The sequence below is a fragment of the Euleptes europaea genome, chromosome 2, assembly GCF_029931775.1.
Source record: "Euleptes europaea isolate rEulEur1 chromosome 2, rEulEur1.hap1, whole genome shotgun sequence".
Lineage (NCBI taxonomy): Eukaryota > Metazoa > Chordata > Lepidosauria > Squamata > Sphaerodactylidae > Euleptes > Euleptes europaea.
In genome coordinates, this window is record NC_079313.1 from 21,774,234 (window position 1) to 21,795,371 (window position 21,138).

The 21,138-nt window shown below is 47.9% G+C and overlaps 1 protein-coding gene across 1 annotated transcript in view; it reads right to left on the bottom strand.

The window, feature by feature from the left end:
* The window catches only part of AXDND1 (axonemal dynein light chain domain containing 1), a 71,818-nt gene that overhangs the window by 8,274 nt on the left and 42,406 nt on the right, over positions 1–21,138 (bottom strand). Inside the window, exons 18-23 of the mRNA XM_056844699.1 lie at positions 18,530–18,743; positions 15,452–15,545; positions 10,740–10,948; positions 5,635–5,731; positions 4,384–4,494; positions 3,658–3,810 (exon numbers count right to left, since the gene is read on the bottom strand). Of these exons, the coding sequence (XP_056700677.1) occupies positions 3,658–3,810; positions 4,384–4,494; positions 5,635–5,731; positions 10,740–10,948; positions 15,452–15,545; positions 18,530–18,743 (878 nt within the window). The remainder of the gene's footprint in view (positions 1–3,657; positions 3,811–4,383; positions 4,495–5,634; positions 5,732–10,739; positions 10,949–15,451; positions 15,546–18,529; positions 18,744–21,138) is intronic.

Consider the following 21,138-nt stretch of genomic DNA (forward strand, 5'->3'; position numbering starts at 1 on the left):
ACACACACACACACACACACACTGGCATAAATCTGCACATGGCTCATGTATGGATTCCTGTCAACACATACATGGCTCATTTAGATTAACACGATCTTTGCAAAATTCTACAGAAGGCCCCCTAAAACATGAAATTCGAAATCAGTACCCTGCAAGAGTGGAGGGTTTACAAGATACCCTGCAAAGGAATTTCAAGCGCTAGAATTCTGGGAATGGTCTCCAGTTGGAAGGCTTTAAGAGAGGAGTGGACATGTTCATGGAGGAGAAGGCTATCCATGGCTACTAATCAAAATGAATACTAGTCATGATGCATAGCTATTTTCTCCAGGATCAGAGGAGCATGCCTATTATCTTAGGTGCTGTGGAACACAGGCAGGACAATGCTGCTGCAGCCGTCTTGTTTGTGGGCTTCCTAGAGGCACCTGGTTGGCCACTGTGTGAACAGACTGCTGGACTTGATGAGCCTTGGTCTGATCCAGCAGGGCCTTTCTTATGTTGCAGGAACACAAGCAGAGGCCCTTCCTTCCCAAGAGTGCACACAATTTTCATCTAGGCATTATGCACATTGAGAAGGGGTTAGCAGTTCTCTAAAAGAAAATTCTGAGAACAGCACCCTCGGAGAGAAGCCAAGACTGTTTAAGGGGCATGCACAAGGTTTCGCAATAACTCAAAAAATGTATGCAAGTGCACCCTGCCCAATCATTTTAGCACATTGGCATAAATCTGCACATGGCTCATGTATGGATTCCTATCAACTGCTCACTTCTATCATTTCCCTTTCTGTAGAGCATCTCTGAGAAACTTGTTTAGTCCCACAGAAATCTTTGCCTGCCAGTTACAGGTTATTTTAATACCCCACCTACCCCTCCAATAGAAAAGAGCAAGAGTCCAGTAGCAGATACTTCTTCAGATATCTAGGCATTATGCACTTCTTCAGATATCTGAAGAAGTGAGCTGTGGCTCACGAAAGCACATACCCTACAAGAAATGTTGCTAGTCTTTTTAAAGTTCTACTGGACTCTTGCTCTTTTCTACTGCTACAGATAGACTAACACAGCTAGCCATCGTGATCTACCCCTCTAATATATTTGATGATTTTGTTTCCTTTTTTTTTTTTAAAAAAGCCACGTTTGGTTCCATGCTGAACCCCTGTTGGCTTCGGAGCCACAGGCTGCACTGTCCTGGGTTAAACGCCCCCCTCTCCCGCCATGCCATTTCCCCAATGATTCCTGTTCTCTACGCTGCGATTTGCCCCATGTAGGAAAATATGTCCCCCCAGCCCATGATAAATGGTGGTACAAGTAAGGTGATTTGCACTGGGGAAACAGCCCGGAGGGGGGGGGAGGTTGCTCTCCCTTCAGTGTTGCTGCACCAGTCCTAGGGGGAAGGGATGCAAATGATGGCTCAAGTAGTTTGGGCCCGACCAGAGCTCATAACAGTAGAGGAGGGCTGGAGACAGGCTCCAGCAGCGAGGCCTTTAAGGGAACCTGATGTTACTAGCGCTGGAATGGCTGCTTTTGTGCGTCTCCTGGAAACATCTGTGGGAAACTGTGGGAAACATGGGCTGGGGAACCAAAACTGTTCCTTCCATGCCAAGTTCACCATCTGCTGACAGGAAATAACTGGGTTGCTGGCCCTGCCTGTACCAACAACTCTGATCCTATCCACACATCTCCAAAATTCTCTCCAGTCAACGAGGACTAGAATATCCTTTTTTTCCCCCACTGAAAAGGTTCCAGTTCCTGTGCAAAAAGAGCGCCTGCATGCAAATAAGCATTTAGGCATAACTTGCTTATAATTTTCATCATTTCTTCAAAGTGGCCATTAAATAATAAACTACGGATGGAGTAACAGTCTTTCTTTACCAGACAGCATACAGATTAAATGATAGTCGTGAGAACAAACAGGAAAAGTGTGAAATCCATGGAGTAATAAAAGACGACCTGACAGAAGAATATAAATCACAACTGAATAAAAAAATGGGTGTTTCTGTCTTTGCCTTTCCACATGGGCAGACTCTCTGATCGATTGGGCTATCTAGGCATCTGCCAAATAATTCGTTTAGGGGTAAGGCACTGTGTCTGGTCAAGAAGAAAAGTCTTGGAAAGGTCAGAATGGTTAAGAATTCCAGATTGTCTGGTAGCACTAGAAAAGATGGGGTACTCTGTCCCAAAAAAGAAGGTGTGCATTTCCTTTTGGCATCATCACATAGTTCAAGATGGTCCCTACGTTCCAAATCTGTAAGTATCTGCTTCATTACTAAAGGGAGGTCTGAGGGAAAACTTGGATAGGAAATCCGTTAACCTGAAAGTCTTTCATCTACTGTCTTTCTCCAAGATGACACAAAAAGGTCAAGCTCTCAGTCTATTTTAAAAGATCAGGAAGAAAGTCCGGATCTAACAGGAAAAAAAAATCTGAATTCACCACAGCTTTCCATGGAACCAAGACCAGCCTCTAAATAAAAGAGTTTGAGATACAATTAATCGTTTGAGAGATGGCACGTAAAAATTTTGATTGCAAAGTTTCAGTTTTAGAGGAAAGTGCAGGAAATCTTAGAAGATGTTAGAAGGATAGAATTGATATTAAATTTGACATCTTCACTGACTATTTTTTAAAGCCTGGAAAACTGGTTATGTGTAAGCCATGTACTGCGAAACACAAACATACATATGTAACAAATTTATTTTTGTATTTCCTTCTTTTTTGTGACTGTTTTCCCCTTCCTTGTACTTCCCTTTCCCCTCCTTTCTATATTAAAAAATAAATGAAACTTAAAAAAGAAAGAAAGAAAGTGCAAGAAACCTAACTGGAGCTACATAAAGCAGGTAAGATCTAATTTTTACCTTACAGATTTCCAGAGCTAATGGAGCTAATGGCACTACAATTTCAGAAAGATGTAGTCAAGCTGGAATTACAGAGGAGGGCAACAAAGATGGTGAGGGGTCTGGAGACCAAGTCCTATGAGGAAAGGTTGAAGGAGCTGGGTATGTTTCGCCTGGAGAGGAGAAGACTGAGAGGGGATATGATAACAATCTTCAAGTACTTGAAGGGCTGTCACAAAGAGGAGTGTGCAGAGTTGTTTTCTGTTACTCCAGAAGGTTGGATCAGAAACAATGGGTTGAAATTAAATCAAAAGAGTTTCCGTGTAGACATTAGGAAGAATTTTTTAACAGAGTGGTTCCTCAGTGGAACAGGCTTCCTCGGGAGGTGGTAAGTGCTCCTTCCCTGGAGGTTTTCAAGCAGAGGCTAGATGGCCATCTGTCGGCAATGCTGATTCTATGACCTTAGGCAGTTCATGAGAGGCAGTTCATGAGAGGGAGGGCATCTTGGCCATCTTCTGGGCATGGAGTAGGGGTCACTGGGTGTGTGTGGGGGAGGTAGTTGTGAAATTCCTGCATTGTGCAGGGGGTTGGACTAGATGACCCTGGTGGTCCCTTCCAACTCTATGATTCTATGAATAGATTGCCCCCACTGAAAAAAACTGCAATGTTAAATTCTCAGGTTTCCAAACCTTGCACTGGGTATCAGATTTGGCTCTTGGGTGATAAGTACATAGCTGTGAAGTATACACAGAGACCTGTCCAAAGCGGAGGAGGCTGGAGAGAAACTTAAAAGGAACAGAAACCATTCCATCCCTTTCTCTCTGGAGAAGCTCACCTCTGTCTCCAGTGCTTCCTTCTCAGACACAGCTTCCTTACTGCCAGACTCTTGAACTTCATCTTCCTCATGCTCTGCTTCCTCTGCTTCCTCAGGAGAACTGTCCGTGATCTGCTCTGGGGGAGGTGGAAGTTGGGGTTTGGGCTGTAGTGCCTGAGAAGAAGCATAGAAAGGCTACTGATGTAGAAGTCATTTTCTGAGATTTTTTGCTCTGATCCAAAGAAAGAGGCAGTTTCAGGAGTGTCTGGTTTTTAAGAGGTTGATACAAACATATTTATTTCCACAAAGTAAAGAAGAAGAAGAACTGGTTTTTATACCTGCCTTTTCTCTACCTTAAGGAGTCTCATGGTGGCTTACAATCACAAACTCTTCCCCCTCGCCACAACAGGCACCTTGTGAGATAGGTGGGGCTGAGTGGGTTCAGAGAGAACTGTGACTAGCCCAAGGTCACCCAGCCAGATTCATGTGGAGGAGTAAGGAAACAAATCCAATTCACTAGATTAGACCTCACAAATCCCAGGACTTCCCAATCCTCTATTAACCTGATTCTTCCTTCTCCCTTGAACTCAGCCTGGGTGAAATCCCCATGCATATGGCGTATAGAAAGTTGTTAAAATTATTATATATATTTATCATTGTCTTAATATAACATTCCCATTGCTTCTAAAAATGTAAAGATGATGCGTTTTTTCTACCATTTGAAGCAACGGTTCGTTCTTTCAGTACCTCTGCCCCAAACAGCCCCACCAGCTCCTCTGTGCTGATTAAAGTGGAAGGTGTGGTCTTCATTCCAGAGAGGAGAATACTGCAGGTTTGGATCCAGTCCAGGCATTCTGTCTGGAAGGATACAGGAAAGATGAAAATTGGGGTGAAGGGGGGGGGAGGGAAAGCAAATTTCATTCGCTTGTATCTTTTCATCCTGAACTATGGTATTCTTCCAGAGTTCTCAGACAGAGGGACACATGGCTTTGAAGTAATAGTTCCCAAACATGTGAAGATCTTTAAGTACAGTTGGCAACTGCCTGGATAAAAAATGCCCCATCCTTTTAACAGAGGCTGACAGGGCATTATTTACCAGGTGAGATTGTGCCATACATTTACATGAATTAAGTTTCCATTAAAGGAGTGGGACAATATTCTCCAGGCAGCCCTGGAGCCCAAACCTTCACACGTTTTCATGTGCTCCAGCACACACATATGCATATACCCGCTGGCCAGAATCAGCAGTGCATAGAGTCTCACACTTGGAAGTAGTGTTGCCAACTCCAGCTTGCAAAATTCCTGGAGATTTAGAGGTGGGTTGCCAATCTCCAAGTACTAGCAGGAAATCTCCTGCTATTACAGCTGATCTCCAGCCGATAGAGATCAGTTCACCTGGAGAAAATGGCCGCTTTGGCAATTGGATTCTATGGCACTGAAGTCCCTCCCTCCCCAAACCCTGCCCTCCTCAGGCTCCACCTCAAAAACCTCCTGCAAGTGGTAAAGAGGGACCTGGCAACCCTAGGGGTGGGGCTTGCAGAAGGCAGAGTTTGGGGAGGAATGTAGCTTAGAGGCGATGTGGTTCCATACAGCCCATCCTCCAAAGATGCCGTTTTTCCCCAGGTGAACTGATCTGTGTAGTGTGGTGATCACCTGGAATTCTGGGAAATCTCCAGGTCCCACCTGCAGATCAGCAATCCTGTTTGCCAGGCCCCTTTCACACTCTTCACGTGGCCAACAGTTTATGCTGGATATATCATCCCTCATTCCATCCTGCTCCTCTCCTGCTTTGTTATCCAAGCCTGAAGAGGACCTTCTTAAGACTTGAAAGCTTGCAAATAATTTCAAAGCAACTAGCACTGGCCCAAACAAAAGTATTGGTTCACCTGTTTAAAGTCTTGCTCTTCCGGAAGGCCCATGACAAATCCCTGCATCGTAGGGGGCATCTGGGGATGGTACCGTTTAAAAAGGAAGGCAGGAGACTGCATGAGGTGTTACCTTGATCTTCTCCAGCTGTCTAAATTCATATTCTGGATCTGGATCAGAGTTAGCCATTTTCCTACATGTTATTGATGTAACCATCTCCTTGCAGCAGCTGTGAAAATAATGTCACCAAAGCTACAATGAGGCGTATTTTTAAAACATACTACATTGACATGACATGACAGTCTTTGCGTACCTTTGCTTCAACTTACTATTTATTTACTACAATGGGTAGCCGTGTTAGTCTGTCTGTAGCAGTAAAAAAGAGCAAGAGTCCAGTAGCACCCTAAAGACTGACAAAATTTCTGGTAGCTTTTGTGATAGCTGAAGAAGTGAGCTGGCTCACAGAAGCTCCTACCCTACCAGAAGTTTTGTTAGTCTTTAAGGTGCTACTGGACTCTGGCTCTTTTCTATTTATTTAGAAGAAGATGAGTTGGTTTTTATATGCCAACTTTCTCTACCACTTAAGGAAGAATCAAACCATCACCTTCCCTTCCCCTCTCCCCAACAGACACCCTGTGAGGTAGGTAGGGCTGGGAGAGCTCTAAGAGAGCTGTGACTAGCCCAAGGTCACCCAGCCAGCTTCATGTGTAGGAGTGGGGAAACCAACCCGGTTCACCGGATTAGCGTCCACTGCTCATGTGGAGGAGTGGAGAATCAAACCTGGTTCTCCAGAGTAGAGTCCACTGCTCCTAACCACCGTTCTTAACCACTACACCTTGCTGGCTTTTGTGAGTCAGTCTGAAGAAGTGAGCTGCGGCTCACAAAAGCTCATACCCTGCCAGAAATGTTCTTAGTCTTTAAGGTGCTACTGGACTCTTGTTCTTTTCTATTTATTTACTGTTTCAATCCCCCCTCTGCAATGAAACATTGCTGGGTAACCTTGGCCCAGTCACTCACTCTCAGTCTAACCTACCTCACAGGACTGAAATGAGGATAAAATAGAGAAGGGGAGAATGTCGTAAGCCACTCTGGGTTCCCCACTGGGGAGAAGTGTGGAGTATAAATAAAATAAATAAAGTTACCGATAAGCTTTACTGAGAAAATGTATGAGAAGTTCTTTGAATGCTCTAAAATGCAATTTAAAAAACGATGTAAAAATAATGGTTTGGACCCTCTGAAAATGTTCTGTGCGCGCTAGATGGCCCTTGCCACGGAGCACACTTCCTCTTGCAATAAAACGTCTGTTTGCGCAAGATCAATATTTTTCAATCAGCACTTGTGAATAGGGTTGCCAGTCTCCTGGTACTAGCAGGAGTTCTCCCACTATTACAACTGATCTCCAGCTGATAGAGATCAGTTCACCTGGAGAAAATGGCCACTTTGGCAATTGGACTCTATGGCATTGTCAGAAGCAGGCCATGAGGATGGTATGTGGTAGTGTTGTTGTGCTGCTTCCAGGTGCTGTTGTGCTATTCTGTCCAAGGCCAGTCTAAGCCCCGTGTTTAGTCTTCATAGATTCCCATACTGCGGGAATCGCCGAGTGCTCCTTCCTGCCTGTTGGGGGGGGGGGGGTTGCCTGGGTAACCAGTTATCTCCTTTTGCTCTCCCATATATGCTATGTGCCTTGCCTTTGACCCTTACTAATGTCCTTTTGAATATGGCTTCTGAAACCTGTCGATTCTAACCAATAAAACTGCTTTCGTGGATTTGCCACATCAACAGTTTAGACCAGGGGTGGGGAACCATTTTTGTTCCGAGGGCCATTTGGATATTTATAACATCATTGGTGGGCCATACAAAATTATCAACTTAAAATTAGCCTACCATATTTGGTCAAACATTTAGCCAAGAGGCACGTCCGAAGATGGCTCCGAGTGTCTGCCACATACAGCGACTCGCTTTTGAGCTCTGCTGTCCCCAGCTGGGCCCAAGACATTCAGGCAGGGCAGCATCCTTCTGAGCTAGAGATCTGGCAGGACCCATGAAGGGCCAGACCAAATGATTTCCCGGGCTTTATATGGCCCCCGGGCCTGACGTTCCCCACCCCTGGTTTAGACAGTTTAGATCAGTGGTTCCCAACCTTTTTTTGACCAGGGACCACTAGGACTTTTTTGTTCGGTGCAGGGACCCCAAGGTTCAAAATAAAAATTCCGGGAATTTGAAAATAAACTTTAATCATAACTGTTAGTTAAACATTAAACTTAGAATTATATTTGAATATATATATTTTATAATAGAGAACTTTTAATTGAAAATATTAATTTATTATGGGTTTATAACTTTGTTTCGCGGACCTTAATTTAGTTCTCGCGGACCCCTGGGGGTCCATGGACCCCTGGTTGGGAACCAGTGGTTTAGATAGTCTCAAGGTGATGATGAAATAACAGATGTAGGTATTCTATTGGCTAGGAAATCGCCATTGCAAACGTGCAGAAAGGCACGGAGTCAGGATTGTTTATTACCCTGTTCCTTTGTTAAAGGTGTGAAACTTTGGGGAAGGATGTGCCAGTTGCTTTTCAATCTCACAGATGCAAGATGCCTGTTCATAGCCCTCCTGAGCTGGGACACAGACAAAAGGGATTTAAGCCTTAGTACCTGCTAGCATTTCTAGCAAGATTTATAGGGAACTAGATAGAAAGATTGTTATTTGTTTTTACCCATGTAACCCTCCCTATTTAGGAAAGTAAAGGATTTTTGTTTGATTAAGAGTGTGTGCTTGACTTGATTCTTCCTAACCACAATCACGATCCATGAGCCTTGATTAACTCAACAAGACTACGCCCTCAAAACTTCCTGCTGGTGGCAAAGAGGGACCTGGCAACCCTACTTGTGAAAATGTAGGGTTGCCAACTGCCAGGTAGGAGCAGGAGATCTTCTGCTAATACAACTGATCTCCAGCCGATAGAGATCAGATCACCTGGAGAAAAATGCCCGCTTTTGGACTCTATGGCATTTGGACTCTATGGCAATTGGACTCTATGGCATTGAAGTCCCTCCCTTCTCCAAACCCCACCCTCCCTAGTGAAAATGGAAATGCCAGAGTGAAAACGGAGGTGAAAATGGAAGTGCCAGAGGAAGTGTGCTTTGTGCGGCAGAGACAAGTGAGCATGCCACACTCGGTCTTAGGAGCCAAACCTATAATTCTTCCATCTAGGGCAGGAAAAACTGCAACTATTTAGAAACCTTTTCATTAACCAGCAAGCATTATTCTAGCTAATTAGCACACTGTTCCATCAGGTATACACTGGAAAGACTCCATTTTAAAAGCATGAGTGAGAAGAACCCTTTCTAGGAACTAAGCTCCGGCCGGACAAGTCCAAAAAACTTTGAAGAGTGAAACCCCAGAAACATGAGATAACTAAACCAAAACAAGGATTGTGTTGGAAGGAAAATGGGCTGGGCAACATCGCTTAGTACAGGGATAGATAGGATGCTCCCTGACCTTTCCTTTGTCCACTCCTATAGCTGTCCCTTTGTTACCTAGAATACTACTCTTAGCGGTTTTCCTTCCTTCCGTCATTCTCCTTCTCTCTCTCTCTCTTTGTCCACCATGAGGTGTCCACATGTGTTCTACCATCTCTCTTCATTCTAGATTAGATAGCTAGCTAGAGACCTTTACTCTGCCTTTCCTATTCAGTTCGGAGTTCTCTTATATTTTTCAACTTTCAATACCTTTATTGGCATACCATCAAGCAGTCGATCAAATAAAACCAACCCTCTAAACATCATTTAACCTCCACCTCTCAACAATTTCATCAAAAAAATTAGCCACAGATTCAATAGTCTCAGAATCTTGGGAGGATAACAACAATTTGACCTTACTATCATCAGCTTGATCTACATGATTTGAGAGAAAGGGATCTAAAAGGAGATCTTATATTAAAGGAGTTTCTTATATTAAAGAATTTCTATTTCTTTATTGAGTAACAAGCCTAAGTATGAACTTATTCCTCAAACAGCCAAAACTATAGAATTCAGCCATGCTCTGCTTTCAGATTGCAGTAAGCAGTACGATTGACACCTTTCTAGCCCTCCAGAATGGAGGATCAGCAGGCAGGGAGGAGAGGTCAGATAGGCCAGGCAGGGAAATGGATATACATGGTTCTGGGAATCAAGGAGGCCTGGAGGTTGATGCCGCATCACCTGAGACACTGGGGACTTTAGATGGCTGAATTTCCCAGCAGCCACAATCAGGCTAAAACTTAGGATCTGTACAACATTTTTGAGTGCTCCCTTCATTTATACATACTCTCTCTCTGATCTGTACGACAGTCCTATAAAGTAGGTGACTATTATTGTCTTTATCTTGCAGATGGGCAAAGGGAGTTTGAGGCTGAGAGAGGGTCTTCTTTATTGAATTTGTGACAAACAGTGCATTCCTAAGGAGAGTTACTCCAGTCTAAGCCCATTCATTCTCCTTAGGATGCACTGAAAGATTCAAACCCGGGACTGTAGCCACCGCATCACAGTAATTCTCTTCTGGCCAACAAAGAACAGGTGGGACTGAATGAAACAGAGCCAGAAAAAGCCAGCTTGAGGGATGAATCCTGACAACGTCTGCATAAGAAATAAAACTAGAAGGGTGCTTTCACACATGCCGAATAATGCACTTCCAATGCAAAATATTGTCGAAGGCTTTCACGGTCAGAGTTCATTGGTTCTTGTAGGTTATCCGGGCTGTGTAGCACTTTGCAGCTGGATTTTACTGTGTGAAATGGTAAAATCCACTTGTGAACTATCGCTAAAGTGCATTGAAAGTGGATTGAAAGTGGCACATGTGAAAATGCCCAAAGTCTCTAGTGTGTAAGATGGTCATCTGATTACTCCTAGGGTGTGAACAGCTGTATCAAATCACACTAGTACCTCCCACGCTCAGCCAAAGACCTTTGCAGTTATGTAGCAATACCTTCATTGGCTTGAACCCTCTGCAGCAGAAGAGCTGCACTACATAAATTGTCATTTTCATACCTCTCCTCTCTTGATGCAGTCACCCATACTTCCCAAAATTGTTCCCCTATGAGTCAGTGAATCCCCAGGAACACGATGGGAGTCAAAATGGGAGGGGGGATGCAAGGAGAGGAGAAAATTGGCAAAAAAAATCGCCCTTCCATAAGCTTCTTTTGTATCTGGCAAGAAGACCTCATCCAGCCAATGAGATTCAGAGGGATGGGCCGTACCTAAAGACATAACTGGAGAACTTGCTCAGCTTGGCAGCCAGGCTGATGGCTTCTCCTTCGAGCTTGAAAACATCCATCAGCTTGCGCTGCGCCCGCCTCATCACTTCTGCTTTGGTCAAAGGAAGACTCGTGGGGGAGGTGTGGTCTGGCACCATGAGAAGCAGCAGGTTCACCATCCATTTACTCAGCATTTTGTGGAACTCGGTCATCTGCAGGAAGCATCGAGCAAGAGAGTCTCAACTAAAGTCACAGGACAAACACAAAGGGTGTTTCTGCACAGATTATTTGCCCTGAGTTCGATGCTATTAGGAAGCATTCCCCCCCCCACTGCATCTCCAAAGCACTGTGGTACATTTTTACACCTCCTGGGGTTTTCCCAGCTATTCTCCAACCTGCTTTGCTTTGAACTTTTGGGGAAGATCACAGCAACCTGCGTGGCTGCCGCGTGGGTGGGAAAGTTCAGAGTTTTCTGGTCCCACCAGCAAAGCAGCCATTTCGCTACGGTAGCCACTTCCTTTCCCAACTGCAGAGAGATTTTCATATTTTTTTAAGTCGGTGATTTAATAATGTTCTGTTGATATACTGTTATACCAAAATATGGATCAGATTCTCTGAATTCCCAGCTTTCATTTAAAAAAAAATATCTGTGGCCCCTTTTGTCAAGAGACTAGCTCACCTAGCAGTCTCTTGTCTATTCAGAAAACTGTTCCAGGCTGAGGCCTTGTGAAATTCATGGCAACTTCTCTCTCCAAGAACCCGAGGTCAAGTTGACCACAGCTTCAAAGAGTGAGATAAGGAAGGATGGGAGGCTGACACAGGTGCTCTCTCTTGTCTTCCGTTTATCTCTTCCCCCTTTTTTCTTCTTTCCCTGGGCTAGGGCTGCCAGCTCCAGGATGGGAAATTCCTGGAGATTTGGGGATGGAGCCTGTGGGGGGACCTTAGCAGTGTATAATGCCATAGAGTTCACCCTCCAAAGCAGCCACTTTCTCCAGAGGGAACTGATCTCTGTAGTCTGGAGATGAGCTATAATTCCAGGGGATCCTCAGGTCACACCTGGAGGCTGGCAGGCCTATTGCCTCCAAAATATTGCTGCAGTGAAGCCAACTACCTTAAGTCAGGTTATGTGCTTCTGAGCCCATTGACTTCAATTACTGGACTTAGAATAGGCTTGCCAGGCCCTGTAGCTCCACCGGCAAGAGCTTTCCAGGGCTGTGGCTGCGGGGTGCGATGCACACCCCGCGCAAGTGATCTCGTGAAGCTCTAGTGATCTCGGCCAAAGCTCTATGGTTTACATAGAGTTTTATCCGAGATTGCCCGAGTGTCCGTGTCACTTCGGGTTTACCCAAAAGTGGCATGCGCGCTCGCGCATGCACACACTGCCCCCCAGCCATCAGCTGGCATGCGAGCAGCCCGGTGGATCGGCAGGATTTTACCCGCCACCACTGAGCACTTGGCAACCCTAACTTAGAAGGGTTGGACTCTTGTTAAGATGGTACTGTCAATCTTGGCTCATATGCATAGGTGCTATGGAACACACAGCACGACAATGCTACTGCAGTCGTCTTGTTTCTGGGCTTCCTTGAGGCAGCTGGTTGGCCACTGTTTGAACAGACTGCTGGACTTGATGGGCCTTGCTCTGACCCAGCATGGCCTTTCTTATGTTCTTATGGCATCTCTGGGCGTGACTCCTGGCAAGATCGGCAATGGCTCTCCCAGTCCTCGACAGCAGCGTCGATGCCTGGCCACCACACATAGCTCCTAGCCAGGGCCTTCATGCGCACGATTCCCGGGTGGCGGACATGTAGAGACTCCAGGACCCTTGTGCGCAGCTTCGCCGGAATCACCACGTGGCTCCCCCAGAGCAGGCACCCCTTGTTGAGTGATAGCTCGTGGTTGCGCGTGGCGAACGGCTTGAATTCCCCGTCCAGCTTGGCGGCCGGCCACCCCTTCCCCACCCAGGTGAGAACCTGGGCGAGGGTGCAATCCTTAGCCGTGTGCGCAGCGATGTCCAATGCATGGAGGGGGGCTTCTGGCAGCAACTCCAGCAGCATGATGTCGCCAGCGGGTTGCGGGTCCAGGTCGCAGACTTCCAGTGGCAGGTGGCTGAGGGCGTCGGCATTGCCGATGGACTTCCCGGGCTGATGGGTGAGCTGGAACATGTAGGCGTTCATAAAAATGGACCAGCGGAGCATCCGAGGTGACAGGATCTGCAGCGCCTGGCGATCCGGAACGAACAACCCCAAGAGTGGCTTGTGGTCAGTCACAATCGTGAACCGGCGGCTGTAGACGAAGTTGTGGAACTTCTTGACACCGGCCACGACGGCGAGGGCCTCCCGGTAGATCTGCGCATAGTTCTGTTTGGCCGGTGTGAGAGTCCTGGAGTAAAAAGCGATCGGGGCTTCCCGACCGTCAGGCAACCAGTGCTGCAGGGCCGCGCCGACACCATACGGGGAGGCGTCGCAGGTCAGCATCACCGTCGAAGTGGACGAGCAGGCTGGACAAGGAGAGGAGGCCCTTTGCGGCCTCGAAGGCTCGCTGCTGCGGCTTGCTCCATGACCACGGAGCAGACTTGTCCAGGAGGCGGTGGAGGGGTTCGGCGACCGACGCCTTGTTGGGCAGGAAGGCGTGATAGAAATTTAAAAGTCCCAAGAATGCCTGGAGCTCCTGTTTGCACTTGGGTGGAGGGGCGCTGTGGATCGCCTTGACTTTCGATGGGGTCAAGTGGATCCCAGCAGCATCGATGAGGTAGCCCAGGAACTCCACCTGCGGAAGGCCCAGCTGGCACTTCTCGCGCTTGACAGTGAGGCCCGCGGTTCTGAAACGGTCCAAGAGTTCCCCCTCGGAGGCAGCTGCAATCAGGACGTCATCGAAGTACGGGACGATGCCAGGCAGGCCCTTAAGGAGGTCCTCCATGATGTTCTGGAAGATCCCCGGGGCCGTGCTGACCCCGAACTGCAGACGGGTCACCCGGAATGCGTCCCGGTGAGTGACAATGGTCTGTGCCTCCGCTGAGGCCTCGTCCACCGGCAGCTGCTGATACGCCTGGGCCAGGTCTAGTTTGGTGAAGATCCGGCCCCCGGCGAGGGAGGCCAGAAGGTGGCTCACGACCGACACGGGGTAGGCGTGACTCTGCAGGGCCTGGTTCAGTGTGCACTTGTAGTCCGCACAGATGCGGACGTCCCCGTTCGGCTTCAGAGGCGTGACAATCGGGGTTTCCCACTTTGCGTTGGGTACCGGAACCAGGATGCTTTGGGCGATGAGGTGATCGAGCTCTGCGTCGATCCGGTCCTTGAGTGCGAAGAGGACGCGGTGGGGCTTCATTCGGATGGGGGAGGCGGCGGGGTCGATGAGGAGGCAGACAGGCGGCCCCTTGTAGCAGCCCAAGGGGGCCACACCAAACATCCTTGTACTCGGCCCAGACGGACTCGAGGGACGCTCTATTGAGGTGGTGCAGGCCCGTGATTTGCAGTCCGAGGGCCTTGAACCACTCAAACCCCAGGAGGCTGGCGAGGGGCCCCTTGACGATGATGAGGCGCAGGCAGCTCGTACGGGACCCGTAGTGCACGTTCACGCAGGCGACACCCTTGACCTGAACGCGGCGGCGTTGGAAGTCCGTAATGATGAGGCTGGAGGGCTGCAGCTTGGGCATCGGGGTGTGCTCGGCCAGGACCCGGAAGGTGTCCGCAGATATGATGGAGAGGGCGGACCCGGAATCCACTTCCATCATGCAAGGCATCCCCTCAATGAAAACGGTAGTTGAGAGCTTGTTGACGCCGTGGACTTTGTGCAGAGCGAGGGTGTGGACGCGGCGGCAGTCGCGGCGGTCACGGCACAGGGACTCGGAGTCGTCGTCGGAGAGAGCGTGGACCGGTCGGGAGGCGCCATCTTTCTTCTCTGGGCGAGACGGTTTCCTCGACGAGCGGCAGACCTTGGCGATGTGGCGGTAACGCCCGCCACGAGGGTATGGGCCAGCTGGAAGGTCCGGGGTCCACAGACGTTGAGGAACACCGCCCGCTTCTGCACAGTGTCCATGAATTTGTTCGCAACCATGAAGAAAGAGACTCGGGAAGCGTAGCTCTCCCAGTCGCCGGTGTTGGAGATGTCGAAAGCTTCCAACGACTCGGTGGTGGACATGAGTGTGGTGTGTTCGTCTCTCCCGAGAATCCAAGTGAATCAACAATCAGGCCGGGCTGCCAACTGGACACAGCAAGGTAGCGGAGCGAGGCAGTAGCTGTGGGACAGCCGGCGTGTGATTCAGCAATGCAGACCGGGCTGCCTATCGGTCACTGTGAAACGAAGGAGCAGGAGTGATTCAGCAGGTCAGCCGGGTTGCTTTCCAGTCTTCGTCGCCACTGTTAAGTCCGCGTGGTAAGGATTCATGAGGTCGGAGACGGAGTTCAACAACAAGCGTTTATTGATTACAGGAACAGAACTGGTTAACACAATGAGCAACCCGTTTATATGCCCCTTGGCCACCTGCGGCCACTCCCCCGTGATCCGTGATAGGGGGACATAACCTCCTGGTGACCAATGGTACATATTGGCTTAGAGCCAATGGGGTCCGTTTGCTTGACCAATAGGGTGAGCAGGGTTTAGGATCCTTCGTGCAGAACTCAAGCTCCTAAGTCTCCCTTGCTTACTCCCCAACTATATACATACACAACAGGAACTGTCTGCTTTATCAGAATCTTAGCAAAAACTGGCATGCATACTTCCTGAGTAAGTTGGATGTTTCCTTTCTCAGAACCACTAGTGGTGGTCAGGAGCCACTGCTGAATCTTCTTGAATACTTCCTCTGGTTCTACCCTTAAGAAAAACAAGTCCACATCAACAGTATAGTCTCATAATTGTTACAATCCTCAGACCTCCCAAAATCATGATGAAATATACTCCAAAAATTATCAGATTATTTTATGTCCAAAATACACTGTGGGGTTCATGCTACGCAAGAGCCAGTTCTAAGAACAGCTCCAGTGCAGTTGGGGGGTGGTCATTCATGTCCTGACTGTGAAACTGGCACCAGGCCAAGGGGCAGACTTAAACCAATTCTGCAGGAAAGATTTCCTCCTGCCTACATGATGGGATGCTGGGGGAAAGTGCAAAAAAAAGGCCAAATCCTTGAGGCTGAAAAACAGTCTCAAGTATGAAAAATAGCACTGGAGAGTGAAAAAGCAGCAGCAAAGCATTAATGAATCCCTTCAATTCCCATAATTTGTTAGCCCCAATTGCATCGCCCACTCCAGTTGCTTTTCTGATTGCTGTGGGAAAAGATACAGGGTCCCTATATATTCTCCCTTGCAGGAGCAGCAGCTGCTCTTGGGGAGGAAGATTTTGAGCTGAAAAATGCAAGGGAAATGCACTCTCCCCATGATGTCCCAAACACGAGGACAATGAGGGGAGAATTCTGCCAATGGCCTTTTATGCATGGCTGTTTCCCTTGCGGTCACCCCTCTGACGACTTCGGCTCTTTGTTTTGATTATGCATGCCGTTTCCGACTATCAGAGGTTGCCTCGCTCTCCCCCTGTGTATCTCCCGCTTTGCCCGCATTTTTAATTTGAGATAAAACAGGTCCCTGAAAATACGGCAAAAAGGGGGAAAGGCAGGGAGAGAGGGAGGTGACCTCTGACTGTCGTCAACAGCATGCATAATCAACATAAGGACCCAAAGTCATTGGAGGGGTGACAGCGAGTGAAACAGCCATGCATAAAAGATCAGCTGATGCTGTGTGCCTCGAGTCTTCCTTGAGCCTCAGAAGGAAGGAAATGGACACAGCCGAGGTTGGCAGCCTTTCCACACCTACTCCATTCAAAATTCTATGAATTACAATTCCCTCACAGCCAGCCAGACACTGGATCAGCTATCGATGGTGTTTTCAAATGGATGGCTTCCTCGTTTCTTGTTCCCAGGATGCCAAGGGCGCAACCTGTTACCTGTGCCTGTCATTCTACACAGCACAGAGGTCTTAAGATCACGGCCTAAAACAGGGGTCTGCAAACTGCCCGTTGAGTGCGGCTCTCCGAACTTGGTTCGGAGCCCCTGCTCTTGTGCCCGCTCGCGCCGGCAGCCGGGTTGCGGAGCCAGCGCGCCTGAGAGAGAGAGCGGGCGAGCGGGCACGCTGTTTCTCCCCACCCCCAGCAGTGGAGAATGGCCGGGTCCCCCTTTCCCTTGCCCTCAATGGTTGGGAGGCTAAAGCCTCCCCTCCCCTCTAGCCGCGCGATTGCTGGGCGGGCAGCTCAGCGGTTCCTGCCCCCCCTGCCTATCAGCTGTTGGGCGGGATGGGCTTCCTTTGGGAGACCTGGCCTCCGGCTGAGTCCCATTGGGAGGCCAGGTCTACCCACTGGCTTTCTTGGCGGTAGACCTGGACTCCGAGGAGGGGAAAAAAGTCCCCCTTCAGAGGCCAGATCTACCAATTGGCTTCTATGGGCCTCCGGAGGCCAGTTCTACTGCCAAGAAAGCCAATGGGTAGACCTGGCCTCCCAATGGGACTCAGCCGGAGGCCAGGTCGACCAACAGGCTTTTATGGCGGTAGACCAGGCCTCCAGACGAGGACTCCGGACGGGGAGGGGGAAATGGCAGGGACTTACAATTTAATTTTTATCAATAAATAAGACCACTATTAAGTATGATATCAAGTTTTATTCAGTGTACCTATAGTTTAATTAAGACTTAAAACTTTAATTAAAGTTTATTAAGTTAATAAACAGTGTACCTACCTATATGGTTTAAGTTTAAGAAATTTGGCTCTCAAAAGAAACCTCAATCGTTGTACTGTTGATATTTCTCTCTTTTGACTAGTGAGTTTGCCGACCCCTGGCCTAAAAGAACTTGTTCTCCATCCCTCTTTTCCTCCCTTTAAAATCCAGTCTGAAAAAGAGTTCCGAAGAACTCAAAAGCTTGCGTGCTGTGTTGTGTTAATTGGGTTGATCTTAATAAAAGTTATTACATTTATTTTTATTGTATTTACTTCATTTATACACTGACTTTGTACCCAATAGAGAGCCCCAGGCACAGAGTGATAAGCTGCAGTACTGCAGTCAAAAGCTCTGCTCACAACCTGAGTTCGACCCCGACTGAAGTCACTTTCAGGTAGCCGGCTCAAGGTTGACTCAGCCTTTTATCCTTCCGAGGTAGGTAAAATGAGTATCCAGCTTGCTTGGGGTAAAGTGTAGACGACTGGGGAAGGCAATGGCAAACCACTCCATAAACATAGCCTGCCTAGTAAACGTCGGGATGTGATGTCACCCCATGGGTCAGTAATGACCAGGTGCTTACACAAGGGACAACCTTTACCTTTTTTCTACCCAATGGGGAGAAAGCAGTTTCATTCTCCTCTACCACATTTCATCCTCACAACTATTCCATGAGGTGGATTAGGCCAAGAGTGCCTGACTGGCCCAAGGTTCCATGGCAGAGAGGGGATTCAAACGTGGGTGTCCCACATCCTTGTGCAAGACACTAACCACTAAACTATGCTGGCTCCCAAATGGCACTTAAACATGCCATTTGTTTGGGGATTTTGCTATGGGCCAACATGCCCTGACCTGGATGGACCAGGCTAGCCCAATCTCATCAGATCGCAGAAGCTAAACAGGGTGGGCCCTGGTTAGTACTTGGAAGGGAGACCACCAAGCAAGTCCAGGATTCCTTGACAGCTCTTTCCACCACATTGGCCAATACAAGCACCTATATGTATGGCTGCCAAATGACTTTCCTAACACAGATATATCAGATAACAGCAAGTGCTCCAGAGAGAGAAAACCCAAAAATCCTGAAATGAATCTTATCTTACGGGATAATATTTATTCTAAGCCTTCGGTCCTCTGGAGTTTCACAGGAACCAGTGAACTTCAACAGATCAGCCAACTGAATTAGCCAGTCATTAACAGTTTGGAAAAACTTCACCCAGTCACTTTCAAGCATCCCAGACTTTTGCTTGCTGGCTAACAATCTGAAAGTCCAGTCTTCTAAACTAGTCATCAAACTTGTTAAAATCCTCGTGACCCCTGGAGAACATACAAACACAAAAATAAACGAGAAATAAAACTTTGGGATCTAGAAGGACAAGGGGGATTAACAGAAGGCACAAGACAGATTTAAATGTTCCTGAATTACAAGTTGTCAATCTGCTGTCATCTACTTTAAAAGGAGGCATTAAAGACAAATCACCATCCTTACCTAGCATTCACAGAAGCCTATTTAGAAAAGCAAGCAATGGGGCCAACTCCTCCGACTGCTGTCCTTGAGAAAGGCCCGCTGTCAGTTCTCATCGACACAGATGATCATCCATACATTCTCTTCTGTTAATATCTGAGACTCAGAATTGGCCCAAAGTGCCACTTATTAGGATAGGCTACCTATCTAACAGCGATTGTTCTTCCATGGTCTAGTCAAGGGCCTTTTATGGCTGTTTCCCTCATGGTCACCCCCCCCCAACTTTGGGTCTTTGTTTTGATTATGCATGCCGTTTCCAACCGTGAGAGGTCATCTCACTCTCCCCCTGCATTTCCCTGCACTTTGCCCACTTTTTCAAATTCGTAATAAAACAGGTCCCTGAAAAGCTGGGCAAAACACAAAGAAATGCAGGGGGAGAGCGAGGCGACCTCTGACTGTCAGAAATGGCGCGCATAATCAAAACAAAGACCCAAAGTCATCAGAGGGGTGACGGCGAGGGAAACAGCCAAGCATAAAAGTCTCAGGGGTCCCCAACCTTTTTGATCCTGCTGGCACATATAGAATTCTGACATGGCATGGTGGGCGCAGCAACAAAATGGATGCCATAAAATGGCTCCTGTAGGAGGCAGTCAGCCACAAAACGGTTGCCACAACTTAACTTCAGTAACACAGATCCTTGTGCTGTGGTGGCAGCTGCTGCCAAAGCAACGTTTTAAAACTTCTGCAGAGCCAATTACATCTCCAACAGTCAATCAGAAGCCATGCTGAGCAAAAGCCCTAAAAAAAGTTGGTAGGTGCCAACCTCCAAGTACTAGCTGGAGATCTCCTGCTATTACCACTGACCTCCAGCCGATAGAGATCAATTCACCTGGAGAAAATGGACGCTTTGACCATTGGACTCTATGGCATTGAAGTCCCTCCCCTCCCCAAACCCCGCCCACCTCAAGCTCTGCCCCAAAACCTCCAGCTGGTTGTAAAGAGGGACCTGGCAACCCTATCAAGGACCCTGCCCCCCGCAACCTGACTCACAGTCACACATGCTTTGGAGGACTCACCTTAAAAACCTGTCATTTGCTTGGTGTGGCTTTGAGGGTAGGGTTGCCAGGTGCCTGCTGGTGGCGGGCAAATCCCTGGCAATTTACCCCTCTGCCCGCCAACCACCTGAGGGTTGACGGGCAAACGTGCATGCACGCGGTATCGACTTACGATTTAGAACCGGAAGTTCTGCCTCGAGAGGGGCCTTATACCTCTTAGTTTGAGTGGTAAAGGGCTGCTTTGCTACTCAAACTAAGAGGTATAAGGCCCCTTGTGAGGCGGCACTTTCGGTTCTAAACCGGAAGTGCTGTGTGTGCATTGGCGTGAGTGCGCACATGCGCACATTCCCAATATACACAGAGTAGCATCCCGCCAGAGGAGAGGGAGGACCCAGCAGCCCTATATGAGGGGGAGAGGAGGGGCTTCTGCTTTCACTCCTGCTTCATTTTTTATAGTGGAAACGCTTGCGGGGGGGGGCCTCTTCTTGCCCATTCCTTGGGACCATGTGACCAAGGAGACATGGAGCCTGAGGGAAGGACAAACAGGGCTGCTGGGGGGGGGAGTGAAGGGGTGAAGGCACAAGCCCCTCCTCCCCCTCCCTTTGCAGTGCTCCAAACCGCATAGAGCCACGGATTGGTTTGTGAGGTAAGTCCCCCAAATGTACGAGTGAGTCAGCTGGGAAAACCCTGGCCCCACTTGTGTCGCACAGTTGAACCCCCAACAATGATGGCCCGATTTGATGCCCTTCCATCAACTGTACTTTCGGAAAGGTTTCTTCATTGCCCAAGAGAGATGCGCTAACGTTCTTGCTCTATGGATGTGGTAGAGACGCTAGTACATATATTGCTTCATTGTGAATATTATCACGATGACAGAAATAATTTAACTACTCCCCTACTATCTCAGTTTCTCCACCCTTACACCTCTGAGGCCTCTTTGGTGGAATATTTACTGGAAGATAGGATGACTTTTATTTCGCACTCTGTAGCATAATTTTGCTCTTATGTCTGTTGGAAACGGAATAAAAAAATAAAAACACTAGGCTATAATATCATATGCTATATCCACAAAAACTTATTTCAAACATGACAACACATTATAGAATATCAAGTGTACATTCCATATAATATTCACAATTGAGCAAAACCCAACCCACACAACCGAGGTGACAGTGAACCCGAGAGTTCAACA